Genomic DNA, 12,505 nt, shown 5'->3' with positions numbered 1-12,505 from the left:
AGGGCCACTTAGCAAGCAGGCCAGAAGGCGGGATATAAGGGTGATAGATGGCCCCGTTGTCAGTACCTCAAACTGTGCTCCTTAGCTCAGGGTGGTGGGGAAGAGGGTTTGGTGAGTATGGGAGGGTACAGGCAGGAGCTGAGATTAGAAAGGACTGATCTGGATAATCCTTCTTCTCGACAAACCCCAACCAGCTGCCTCTGGGTCTGATCCTGTGGGGGGAGAAAGGTACAGGGGACCCACAGAGAACGATGGACAGGTCTGCCCCTGTTGTGGGTGGGCAAGGGAAGCCCCGCACCCTGCTGCCAGGCTGCGGCCTCGCCCCCCCTTGCCCTCTTGCGGCTGTGAAAGCAGGAGTCAGAGAGAAAGCAGGCGGCCCTAAGTCTCAGCAAAAGCTCCGAGAGGGAAGACAGGGCTTAGACTTGGAGGCCTAAGGAGCAGCTGCCAGGGGCTTGGGTCATTTGCATGAGGGGAGCAGGTGGCTGAGATTTCCCTGACAAATCACAGGCTCCAGGGGCCCCGCCTCTGGGAGGCCCAAAGACACCTGTCTCCTCCCAGGCCAGCCAGAGCCACCCCCACCTCCAGCTATCACGGAATCTGTGATACACTCGACTGGCCCCTGGCTGAGGGATCTTCATGACCTTTATTGCACAGAGTGGGAGAGAGCAGCAGGGTTATGCCCCCAACCCCACCATCCTCTTCATGTAAAGCATCAGCCTCCTCCCCTGCCATTTCCGTTCAGGGAGACACAGTGTTCCCCATCTGTCCGGGGCTGCAGGTCCGGCAGCTGGGCCCAGTCCCGGCTCCCCAGCCCTGGTGAGCTCCAGGCTACCCTGTGCATTGTCCTCTGAGTCCAGGCCCTTGTGGGTTCCCAAGATGGTGGGGGTGCAGGGACAGAGAGCTTGCTGTTCTGCTCCTGATGTCACGCAGGGGCTTTCTGTGGGTCCTGGCATCAAGATGGCCTTGCACAAGTCAAGTGGCCCCATCCTCAAGGAGCTGGCTCAGCCACTCACAGCTCCTCCCGAACCCGAGGTGCCTTTCCAGCCTTGTCTTGGACCCTCTGGTGCCTGCGGCTAGGGGGCTCTGGGGAAGGGTCTTTGCTGGGCATTTCTTCCTCTTCCTCCTCCTCCTCCTCTGACTCCTGCAGCAGTTCTTGGGCTTCTATCCACTCCTGGGGTTGGGGAGGAGAATGTAGCCAGTTCCCTGCACCCACCTTCCCTGGGGCAGCTCAGCCCCTGCCCCTCACCGACTGTGAGCCTTCTCAGGGGTGCCTGCCCACCCTTCACTCACCAGCAGAACCACATCCCTTCCTACCCCACTCCTTACCTGCTCCCTGTGCTCAGGTGCCCATGTGTGCCACAGCGCCAGGGCACAGCGCCGTCCCCGAGTCACGGCCCACACCCCATGGGGATTCTCCCCACCGGAGCTGAAGGCTACAAGGCGTCCACAGCGAGGACGCACCCGAGCCTGGGGGGATGAGGGCAGGTTCAGCTCCAGGGACCGGCTCTCTCAGAGAACTTGGCCCTCACTCCCTAGAGCAGGATGGGGACAGGGCCACAGAGAGGGTCAGCCCTCTCGCTATCACTTCCCACTCCTTAATTCAGGGACTAGCTTGGGGCGAATGGGAAATCAGCTTCAACTTGCAGAGCAAAAATGCCAGATTAAGGCAAGAGGAGTTGGAAACCAAAGGAAAAAGGGGTCTCCACGGAGGGTCTCCTGTTGGTTCCTGACCCCCGGTACCCTGATTTTTCCAACTCAGCCCTTTGAACCCAGGATGTGAAGCAATCTGGGGGCGGGCATGCAGTACTAGACTCTGTGTAGAAGGGGATATGGATATTGGAGCCATTTTCACACCCCACAGCCAGATGAAAAATCACTGCCCCTCTCCTCCTACCCAATCCTAGCCCCTGGCATCTAGAAATTTCCCACTTAACAGTCATTAATTGCTTATTTTTACCAGGCACTGCCTCATTCTTTTAGGTACATTACCTAAATTACTTCCTACAATGACCCTTTAAAATAGGTACTATTGCCCAGGCGAGGTGGCTCACGCCTGTAATCCCAGCACTTTGGGAGGCTGAGGCGGGCAGATCACGAGGTCAGGAGATCGAAACCATCCTGGCTAACACGGTGAAACCCCGTCTCTGCTAAAAATACAAAAAATTAGCCAGGCGTGGTGGCAGACGCCTGTAGTCCCAGCTACTTGGGAGGATGAGGCAGGAGAACGGCATGAACCCAGGAGGCGGAGCTTGCAGTGAGCCAAGATCGCGCCACTGCACTCCAGCCTGGGTGACAGAGCGAGACTCCGTCTCAAAAAAAAAAGAAAAATAGGTACTATTATTATCACCTCAATTTAGGAAACTAAACCTCAGAAAGGTTAAGAATGTGAGCCCCAGTCGAGGTGGCCCTGGTATCTGTGCGCCAGCCACTGTGCTCATCTCACTGCAAAGAGGAAGGACTATTTCAAGTTCCCCAAATCCCTAGAATAGGGCCATGGAGTCCTGGAGGCACCTGCAAGCTGTGCTTCATTCACCCTTCTTTAGGAGGTGAGACGAATAGTGATGGCAGGGTTGGGGGGCCCACCTGCAGACCTAGCTACGGAGGAAGCAGCGGGAGGGCTGGGGAGGCAGGGAAGTGAAAGGGTTAAAAGCACTGGCCATTTCCCTGCATTTGCCTCTGGAACCTTCTGTTTTGAATCCTGACCCCACAGCTGGGCCCTCTGTCACATCGTCACACCCCCCACTCCACGCACCGTGACAGTGAGGGCGTTGGGCTCCGTGAAGAACAGGTCCCCACCCTGGAAGTCATCGTTGAGGTAGAGGAGTCCACTGCGGAGGGAAAAAGGCAAGACGCAGTGAGACCCCAACCCAGGCCCAGGCCAGCAGTGGGATGACCTTTGTCTGCCCACCTGCCTGACCCCTAGAGGGGCTGCCCACCTGTAGTCCCGATAGGTGTAGGCTGGGGGCTCCCGCCAGCACTCTCCTGTGTCGGGGTCCAGGACGCAGTTGTCTGCGTGCACTGGGTGACTCAGGTCCATGCGCTGCTCTTGCTCTCCTAGGACACAAAGGGGTCTGGGGCTACCTCTGTGCCCCTGTGCCCATCTGCCACCCTGTGGGCTCATGCCATGCACATCCACCCTGGGGCTCTTGGGGGCAGTGTCCTGGGGGCAGGGCCTGAGCTTGGAGAAGAGCAGTGGGGGTCCCTGTCATACCTTCTATGGCGCTGCGGCACACCAGGTGGGTGAAGGACAGATGCAGGGGCCGTTCCGGGGAGAAGTAGGCCTGGGTCAAGGTCCGCACCCGCTCGCTCACCTCCAGAAGCAGCTTAGCCCCCTGACTGCCCACTGTCCCAGCCCGGGCCAGCTGCAGGCAGCGAAAGGCAGCACAGAAACGGAGGAAGGCAATGGGAAGGTGGTCTCAGCCCTAGCTCCTGCCCATCTCTGCTGCTCTCCACCCGGAGGTTTGGAGTCTCTCAGCATGCAGCTCTGTCCATCAGCCCAAACTGCTCCTTCTGTCTTTCCATGACAACAACCCCGGCCCCAGCTCTCAGAACATCCCTTTTCTCCATGCTGGGTCCTATCAGGTAGTCTCGGTCCCAAGAAAGCTCCTTCACAAAAGCCCAGGCCCTGGGGCCCGGCTTCCTGCACAGCCTCTCCTCCAGGTCTGGGCATCAGACGGATCCAGGTACCTCCTGTGCTCACCTGTGCAGCCTTAAGCACTGTGAGCCCCTCGAAGCGTTCATGGGGGGTGTGAGGGGAGCGGCGACCACGATAGCCAGACCTGGCTCCAGCCCCAGCTGCATCCTAAATAGGGAGGAGTTTACCGTGGTGTCACTCCCCCAGCCTCTCACTGTCTGCAGGGCTGCAAGACCCTCCCTCCGGCCCTCCCGCTCTCCAGAAGAAGCTAGATGCTCCCACAGTTCTGTTGCGGCTCCTCTTCCTGAATGCTGCTCCTTCCCAGAGAGTGCCCCCCGCCACGGCTGGCCGACTGTCCCTCTCTGGTACAGGCTGGAATCCTGCTTACCAAGGGGACTGTGGACAGAACTCGGGAGAGCTTCCTACAGCAGTAAGGGGGCCTCTGAGAGGGTAGGGACAGCAGGGAAAGTGGGGCAGAGCTGGGAACTAGGCAGGAAGGGCTTGATCATTAATCCCTGATGAGCCAAGAATAGAGGAGTCTCTCAGGAAACAGGACCCTAACAGGAAGTTCCACAGTTAGGCCAGGTCCCGGCAGGAAGCTGACTGGCGGTAGGGCGACAGCATCAGCGGGCTATCCCTCTCTGACCTCTTCCCACCTGACATTCTCTCGGGGAAACTGTGGACTCCGTGGCTCCCCCACTCCTTGATACTGAGTCACAATTACCCAGCCACCTATGTGACCAGTCTCACTACCTGGAGGTCTCCTAATATTTGGATGTCTACACTGGAATCATTCCCTTTTCTGACACCCATTTCTTTGTCCACTTTTTGAATCTGTTTAAGCACCACTATCTAGTTACCCCTGCATACAAATCTCACTTCTGAGAGACACCGAGTCACCCAAGCCATCTAACCTGGGTTTTTTGTTTTTTGCTTTTGAGACCGAGTCTTGCTCTATCACCCAGGCTGGGGTGCAGTGGCGCGATCATAGCTCACTGCAATCTCCACCTCCCAGGCTCCAGAGATCCTTCCAAGTAGGTGGGAGAATATAGGTGCATAGGCCCAGCTAATTTTTTGTATTTTTTGTAGAGACGGGGTTTTACCACAATGCTCAGGCTGGTCTGGAACTCCTGAGCTCAAGCCATCCACCCGCCTCAGCCTCCTGAAGTGCTGGGATTACAGGTGTGAGCCACCTCGCCAGCCAACAGTGGCACTTGTCAATTAGTCCGTTCTCGCCGTCTTTTCTCCTGCTGCATTCTACGCACTGCCACTAGAGGGATCTACCACTTCTACAGGTTACTCCAGACCCTGCACTTGGAGGTTCTACAGGAATGCAAAAGTCAACTGCTCCTAAAATCCTTCAGTAGCTGTCTACCATACACAGATAAAGTCCAAACTCCTTGGGAGGCCACAGAAGACCCTCACTGTCCCTGGGCCTTCATGTCTGGGCTCTCTCCCTCTTCCCCTATACTGCCTCTTGGTAACATACATCCTGATGATTCTATGTTCTTAATTAATTAATTTTTTTAAAAAAATTTATTTTTCGAGATGGAGTTTTGCTCTTGTTGACCAGGCTGGAGTGCAATGGCGGGATCTCGGCTCACTGCAACCTCTGCCTCCTGGGTTCAGGTGATTCTCCTGCCTCAGCCTCCCCAGTAGTTGGGATTATAGGCACCTGCCACCATGCCCACTAATTTTTTTTGTATTTTTAGTAGAGACCGGGTTTCACCATGCTGGCCAAGTTGGTCTTGAACTTCTGACCTCAAGTGATCCACCTGCCTTGACCTCCCAAAGTGCTGGGATTACAGGTATGAGCCACCACACCCAGCCAGTGATGATTCTATGTTCTAAGAGCTTTACCATGTGCTAACTCATTTAATCCTGACAACACTATGACAAAAACACTATTATTATCCCCATTTTATAGATGAGCAAACTAGGTTCAGAGATATTAAAATAAATTGCCCAAGATCACACAGGTAATGACTATCGGAGCTGGCCCTGCTCTCACCCCTGTGCTTGACTGCAGTTCCCAGAATGCACCTTGCTCTTGTCCCTCTTAGACTGATTCCACGCCCCCATCACCTGGTTAACTTATCCTTAAGACTGAGCTCAAACACCACCTCTCCAGCAAGCCTTCTGTAACTGCGCATTTCAGCACTTCTATCTGGATGAGTACATTTTTTTTTTCTTTTGAGACAGAGTTTCGCTCTTGCTGCCCAGGCTGGAGTGCAATGGCACAATAACAGCTCACCACAACCTCCACCTCTCAGGTTCAAGTGCTTCTCCTGCCTCAGCCTCCCAAGTAGCTGGGATTACAGGCATGTGCCACTATGCCTGGCTAATTTTTTTGTATTTTTAGTAGAGACGGGGTTTCTCCGTATTGGTCAGGCTGGTCTCGAACTCCCGGCCTCAGGTGATCCACCCGCCTCAGCCTCCCAAAGTGCTGGGATTACAGGCATGAGCCACCGCACCCAGCCCAAGTACATACTTCTTTTACCAAACTTACCACCTGCTTATATTATGTATTTCCTTGTCTGTTTCCACCTCTACACTGGAGCTCCCAAAGGGCGGAGTCTATAATCATCTTCCTCTCCCTAGAACCTAGCAGTTTCTGGGGTACAGCAGCTACTCAATGAGTATGTTACTGAATGAGCACTAACCTGAGATAAGGGTTGAAGCTTCATAAATGGTAGCCTCAACCTGGTGAGTATGAGTCATTCAGCCCAAACTAGAAGGAGGGAAAGAAAGGCCTGCGTGTCTGCTGAGCCATCAGTCAAGCCAGTAACTAAACTCTTGGCTAATCAAGCAATCCTTACCTGCACACTCATCCATTTTTATGCCTTTGTGGTTTTTGTTTTGTTCTTCCTATCAATTTCTAGCAAAATTCGTAAAATTTGTAAAGAACATCCACCTGTGTCAGCTAAATTACGACACGAAGGCACTTATCCGCAGCTGAGAGGCAGTGGTAAGCACAGTCCCGGTTGGATAATCAGGACAGGCAGAACGAGGGGGGCAGGCCAAGAGCAAGGGAACAGGCAGCTGTACCCAAGGGTCTTGAACGAGCTGATGAACTTGCAGGTCTTCCTACCTTAGCCAGCTGCAGCAGCACCCCACACTCGGCTGGGGTGAGCAGCCCATCCAACACCGCCCGCTCCGACCCATTCAGCTGCCTGGAATCCTGGGTCAAGGTCACACCCTCCAGGAGAAGGACATCTGCCAGGGAAAAGACAGAGCAGAGGTGGCTGAGCAACCCCTAAGGGCAGGCAGAGCAGTAGCTGGCAGCCCCCAGACCCTCCAGGCTCCTGTCTCCTCCCTCCCAGGAACTCACCCTTCCAGTAGGTCAAGGGCTTTGGCTTCGGGGGCTCATGGTCCCAAGGCCTCTTCTCTTGATCCTCTCTCAGGGGTGAGAGATGTGCTCAGTGGGTGCACAGGACAGTCCAGACCCAGCCTCCCAGCTCAGGCCGAGTGCCTCCCACCACAGGGCATCTCCTACCTGAGCTTTTCTCTAAGTGCCTCAGGGATGAGAGCTGCAGGGGTCCAGGGGTCCTGTGACAGTCCAGAAAAGCATCATCATCCACCAAGATCAGACCCTGGGATCCCTGACATTAGAGCTGAAATATCTCGTTAAGGTCCTCCTGTTTCCAGAGAGGGAGACGGAGGTAGGAAGAGCCTGAGAATCAATGTCAGGCGCCCTGGGCAGTGGACCAAACTCTGTAACAAGTACAACTATAACTCCTATAGCACTTACTATCTATCGGCTGGGGGCTATTCTAACAGCTTCATTCATGGAAATTGAATTTCTCCTTTAAAGTTCACAATAGTCTCATGAAACAGACAATATTAAAGTGCTCATTTTGTCATTGAGAGCCCTGAAATATGGAGAAGTAAAGTAACATGCTCAAGATCACACAGCTAGAAGTGACAGAGTTACTTTTTTGTTTGGTGGTTTTTTTTTTTTTTTTTTGAGACAGAGTCTCACACTGTCGCCCAGGCTGGAGTGCTATGGTGCGATCTCGGCTCACTGCAACCTCTGCCTCCCGGGTTCAAGTGATTCTCTTGCCTCAGTCTCCCAAGAAGCTGGGATCATAGGCACCCGCCACCACGCCTGGCTAATTTTTTGTATTTTCAGTAGAGACAGAGTTTCACTATGTTGGCCAGGCTGATCTTGAATTCCTGACCAAGGCCCACTTCAGCCTCCCAAAGCAGAGTCAGGTTTTAAACTAGCCTCAGGCCAGGTGCAGTGGCTCACGCCTGTAATCCCAATACTTTGGGGGGCCGAGGCAGGTGGATCACCTGAAGTCAGGAATTCAAGACTAGCCTGGCCGACATGGTGAAACCCCGTCTCTACTAAAAATACAAAAATTAGCCAGGGAAGGTGGTGGGCACCTGTAATCCCAGCTACTCGGGAGGCTGAGGCAGAAGAATCACTTGAACCTGGGAGGTGGAGGTTGCAGTGAGCCAAGATCGCACCATTGCCCTCCAGCCTGGGTGACAGAGCGAGACTCTGTCTCCAAAAATTAAAATTAAAATTAAAAAATTAGCTTCAGAGTTCTCACTTTTAACCAGTGGTTCTCAAGCAGGATACTTCTGCCCCCCAGGGGTCAATTAAGCAAAGTCTGGAAACATCATTGATTGTCATGACTCAGGGGCTGTCAATGTGCTATTGATCTCTACTGGGTAGAGACCAGGGAAGCTGTTGAATACCCTCCAAGGCATAGGACAGGCCCTGCCCTCTGCCCCAACAAAGCATTATCCAAAATGTCAGATCCAAAATATCAGTAGTGCCAGGAAGGCTGAGAATGCCTGCTTTATGCCCTAGTCCTAGCCACAGATAATCTCTGCCCCGCAGTTTCCTCTCATAACTACAAGAAGACAAATAAAAGCAGCAGTAACAGAGCTTTCTATGTTGTTATCAAATGATGTGGTTTCAACAACCCTGTGACAACCCTGTGAAATAGATGTGATTATTCCAACTTACAGGTAAGGAAGTTGAGGCAGAGGCAAGTTGAAGTTCAGAGACGTTTGGGGCAGAGGAGGACTGACACTTAGGCCTGTGTGACCCCAAAGCTGCCCTAATGACAGGCACACTGTCTCTGTCCCTGTAAAACTGGGATGGCAGACTCTTCTCCAAGCCTCACGGTGGAAAAGTGGAAAACTCTGTTGCAAACCAAAGTGCCATCCCTCCTGGGAGTGCGGAGGGGTGGGATGGGACAGAAGCAGAATGACTCACAGGATCCTTAAAGCTGGTCCCCAGGTGCTCCATGGCATAGTAGAGCTGCCTCTTCTCCCCCAGGGATCGGAGGATGAAGCGTTGGATGTCCTGAGGGTGAGATGATGAGCAGTGAAGCGGGGCTGAAGGAGGGCAGGGAAACCCAGGCTCTAGGGCACTGCCTGGGTGCTCCATGCTCCCTGAACCTGGCACCATGCCCCCGGTTCCTCCGTTCAACATTCCCCCTCAGCAGCTTCAGAGCGTCTGGGCTCAAACTGGAAAGGGTGTAGGGGGTGGGAGTGTGTGTGAGTGTGTGGGGGTGTGTGTGCATGAGCTCGGGGGCTGGTGGCAGGCAGGAGTGAGGTAAAGGCAAGAGAGATGGGACTGAGGGCTGGAATCGGAACTCCAGGCTGCCGTGGGGAGCAGGGAGTGGAGATGGAAGTCGGATGCTGGACTTGGAGTCCTCTGGGTGACTAGAATGCCTGGCTAAGAGGTCAGCAGGGGGTGGGGGTCCAGGTTACTTCTCAGGTCTATTTGTTTGATTTGGGGCTACCTCCCAGGTACGTGTGGAGAGGGGGTTACCTCTCTGGGTCCGAGGCCAGGTCTCGGCTCTCCCAGCTGGGCCTGGTACTGGTTCAGAGCCCTCTTGGCAGCCTCATCATCCGGGTAGAAGAGCAGGACACTCAGGACATTTTCTATAGCCTGGGACAGATTGCCCACTGGAGAGGGAGTGACAAGGTCAGGGGTCAGGGGATAAAGACTTAGAGCACATTGATCCTTGGGGCAGAGGCAGTGCTGGAGAAGGTGGTCTCCAGAGGCCAGCCGGCCAACTCCAAGAGCCCCCCTCCCACTGGCAGACAAGTTCAACTGCCGGTTCTTTCAAACGCTGGTGCAAACATACCTTAGCTGGAGATTTCAAAGAAGAGCAAGAGGGAGGAAAATAAAGGAAGGTGAGAAGCAGCAAGGCAGAAGGAAGCCCATCTCCTGAGCTTGTCACAGGCGCCAAAGGAGAGCAAATTAGAGTCCTTGTGAAGTGATGGTTCCCATGGAGCCCTGACAGTGAAACTACAAATCCAGAGACAGATGGGAGGGATAGAGAGATGGAGCTCAGGATAGCAGCAGAGGCAAATCTTCACTCCGCGTTTCCACCCTTCCCAAACTGACCCTGAGCATGGGCCTCATGTAGCCGCCTCAGCTGGCTGGGAAGGAAGTCTGGGACAGGGAAGCTGCGACCAGGGCGTGTGGCTGTTTCCCCTACACAGCGTTGCCGGCACTGCAGGACCTGAATCCAGTGTCCTGCAGAGGAGACCCATGAGCCATTCAGCTTGTTCATGCCCCTCCCTGGGCACCGACCCACCCCCCACACACACTCCCAGCCCCGTACTTGCAATGGCCTCATAGAGGCCCCCCTGGCTCCCAGCCTCATCCTCCTCTTCTTCAGCCCCCTCCTGCTCCTCAGGCCCCTGGCAGTCAGCACGGCAGCTCTCCATCTGGGCCAGGCTCCCCTGCAGGGCCTCCTCTAGCCTGGGCAGTGCCAGTCCTGCCTCCTGGCGCTCCAGTAGCTCCAGGCCGGTGTCATAGGCTGCCTGTTGGGGAAGGGAGCAGTCACCTGAGATCCAGGGGGTTGCCAAACTGGGAGGTAGAGAGGAGAGCGGTGTTGGTCTCATTTGGGGCAAGGACTCCATGTCCCTCTTCACCATGGAGAAGAATAAGGATGGGCCTCAGAATCATAATGTTGGAACATCAGACTTCAGCGATCATCCAGGAAGGAAACGAAGTCCTAGAGAAGGACTCCCCACCAGGGTCACTGAGGATCATTACCCCATCTCCGCACGCTGAAGCAGCACAATGCAGCAGTTTAGTGAGGCCTGTGTATCCAGCCAGGAAAAGGCTGGGGGCAAGACAGGGGTGGTGCTGGGGGTCTCACCCAGTGTGGCGGCGTCTCCAGGTCCCGGAAGCTCTGGGGCTGAACTCCCGACATTCGTCTGTACTTAGCCATGTCCTCTCGCATCTGCAGGTGCATAGGGTTTGCTACAAAGAAGGTGTGTGCTGCGGCGGCTGCCAGATCCAGCTTCTTCAACTGAGGAGGCAGAGGGAGGAGGGCATCAGAGCCCTGGGATGGAGGTCACACCTCTGCTCCCTGGTCGGCCTCCCCACCCTACCCCAGACACACACTCTGGGTGCCCAAGAGCCTCATGGAAGACTGGCCAATAAGAACCGCCCACCGCCCAAATTGCAGACCCCCTAGAAGCCAGAACATTGGGACTCTCAGAAGGCTGACACCGAAGGAAAGGGGGTCTAAAGACGTAGGAGTTGGGTGGGACCTAGGCCTCAGGACTTCAGGCCCTCAATTTGGGAGACCAGGTGGAAGTGATGGGCTTAAGTGAGGTGGGGAAGCGGGGGAGACCTCAGCGACCAGCAAAACCCGCAGGTCTCTAGGACCCTGAGCTGAGGTGAGTGCAAACCGGCGCCCCGCTTCCCCAGCCACGTAGGCAACTGCTGCGGTACCGGCGGCTGCGGCGTGCTGTCCCCTCCCTGCCCGCAGACGTCTGGCCTCGGAGGCCTCCAACCTTGCCTCCGTCTGCTCCTTCCTTTCCGAAGCTACCTCCTGCCCCAAGCGAAGGTTCACACTCACCACCACCCCCGACACACACACACCCACGCACACTTCCCGTCCGACAGCCGGTTTCGCCCCCACCGCCTCCGCTTCATTCCTAGGAAGAGGCGGCCCTGTCCCTCCATCTTCGATCTGCTCCCGACCCGCCTCACGACCTCCCCGCCCCATTCCCACTCTGCTCGCACTCCCCCTCGGCTGCTCTTCCGCGATCTCAACAGGTCCTCGCGGTCGCTTAGCCAGCTCCAAAGCAGAGGCCGGCGGTACGCCCCCCAGCCCCGTCCGGGGTCCGGGCAACAGCATTCCGCCTACTACTGGGCATCGTAAAGTAGGACAGCGTCGTGGTGAGGGCTGGGACCCTCGGAGCTGCCCGGCCCGCTCCCCACCTGGTAATAGGCCCTCTGCAGGTAGTTGTAGGGCTCCCGACGGCGGAAGGCGTCCCGGAGCGTGCTCCCCACGCGAAGCCGCGCCGCGCCCCCGGGGCCCAGCCTCCGTGCTGCGCACTGGGTCAGGCAGTCTGCGCGGCGGAGCGCTGCACGGAGGAGCTGTCGCTCCCAGGACCCCTGCGTGGGTCCCGGCCCGGAGTCGGGCTCCGGGGCCCCGAGAAGCACGGCGGGGAGCGCGGCGCCCGGCTCGGCCGCGCAGCTCGCCCCGCAATCCAGCCGCACCCGGCCCAGCGCCGCCTGGCTCCGCAGCGCCTCCCGCAGCAGCGCCACGGCCGGCGCCCAAGCCCCGGCCGCGTAGGCGCGCAGCCCGTCCGCGTAGAGCAAGTCGGGAGCCTGCGGGGGCGCTCCCGGGGACAGCTGGGCCAGGCCGGGGGGCTCAGGGGACCCCGGGGGAGGCAGCAGCAGCAGTAACAGCAGCGGCCGGAGGAGCCGGAGCATGATGTCGGAGCCGCCGGCCGCCGAGGGGAAATGCGGGAGCCGAGAGGGAGGGAGAGGAAAGGGGGGAAGGGGGAGGGAGGGGAAGGAAGGAGAGGTGGAGAGGCAGAGGGAGAGGGAGAAGGAATGAGGGAGGCCGAGAGAGAGAGAGAGATGGGGCTGAG

General features: G+C 56.4%; 1 protein-coding gene across 8 annotated transcripts; it reads right to left on the bottom strand.

Moving 5' to 3' along the window:
• Nucleotides 1-624: 624 nt before the first annotated feature.
• On the bottom strand, nt 625-12,378 carry P3H3 (prolyl 3-hydroxylase 3). 8 transcript variants are annotated; one of them, XR_012419933.1, is made up of 16 exons: nt 11,847-12,378; nt 10,774-10,926; nt 10,231-10,432; nt 10,011-10,142; nt 9,748-9,911; nt 9,429-9,565; nt 8,868-8,957; nt 7,131-7,183; nt 6,966-7,033; nt 6,726-6,850; nt 3,701-3,802; nt 3,212-3,362; nt 2,937-3,054; nt 2,753-2,828; nt 1,327-1,532; nt 625-1,171 (listed from the first exon to the last, which is right to left on the bottom strand). XR_012419933.1 is itself a non-coding variant. In XM_005569965.4 (15 exons), the coding sequence occupies exons 1-15, from the start codon at nt 12,342-12,344 to the stop codon at nt 1,010-1,012; spliced, it is 2,208 nt and encodes a 735-aa protein (XP_005570022.4). In that variant the 5' UTR covers nt 12,345-12,378; the 3' UTR covers nt 625-1,009. The 8 variants fall into 8 exon arrangements, 1 of the variants encoding a protein (XP_005570022.4); XR_012419935.1 differs by having other exon boundaries at nt 6,966-7,029; XR_012419932.1 differs by having other exon boundaries at nt 1,327-1,467; nt 6,966-7,029.
• Nucleotides 12,379-12,505: the final 127 nt, after the last annotated feature.

Source organism: Macaca fascicularis, chromosome 11, assembly GCF_037993035.2.
Source record: "Macaca fascicularis isolate 582-1 chromosome 11, T2T-MFA8v1.1".
In the NCBI taxonomy this organism is placed as follows: domain Eukaryota; kingdom Metazoa; phylum Chordata; class Mammalia; order Primates; family Cercopithecidae; genus Macaca; species Macaca fascicularis.
Note: the sequence above shows the minus strand (reverse complement) of the source record. Positions and strands in the feature narration are given on the sequence as shown.

Coding starts and splice junctions, on each gene's coding strand:
- P3H3 (XM_005569965.4), bottom strand. CDS start 12,344: ATGCTCCGGCTCCTCCGGCCGCTGCTGTTACTGCTGCTGCTGCCTCCC. Junction 3,363..3,700: donor CAGTGCTTAAGGCTGCACAG/GTGAGCACAGGA, acceptor CGCTGCCTGCAG/CTGGCCCGGGCTGGGACAGT. Junction 1,172..1,326: donor CACCTGAGCACAGGGAGCAG/GTAAGGAGTGGG, acceptor CCCCAACCCCAG/GAGTGGATAGAAGCCCAAGA.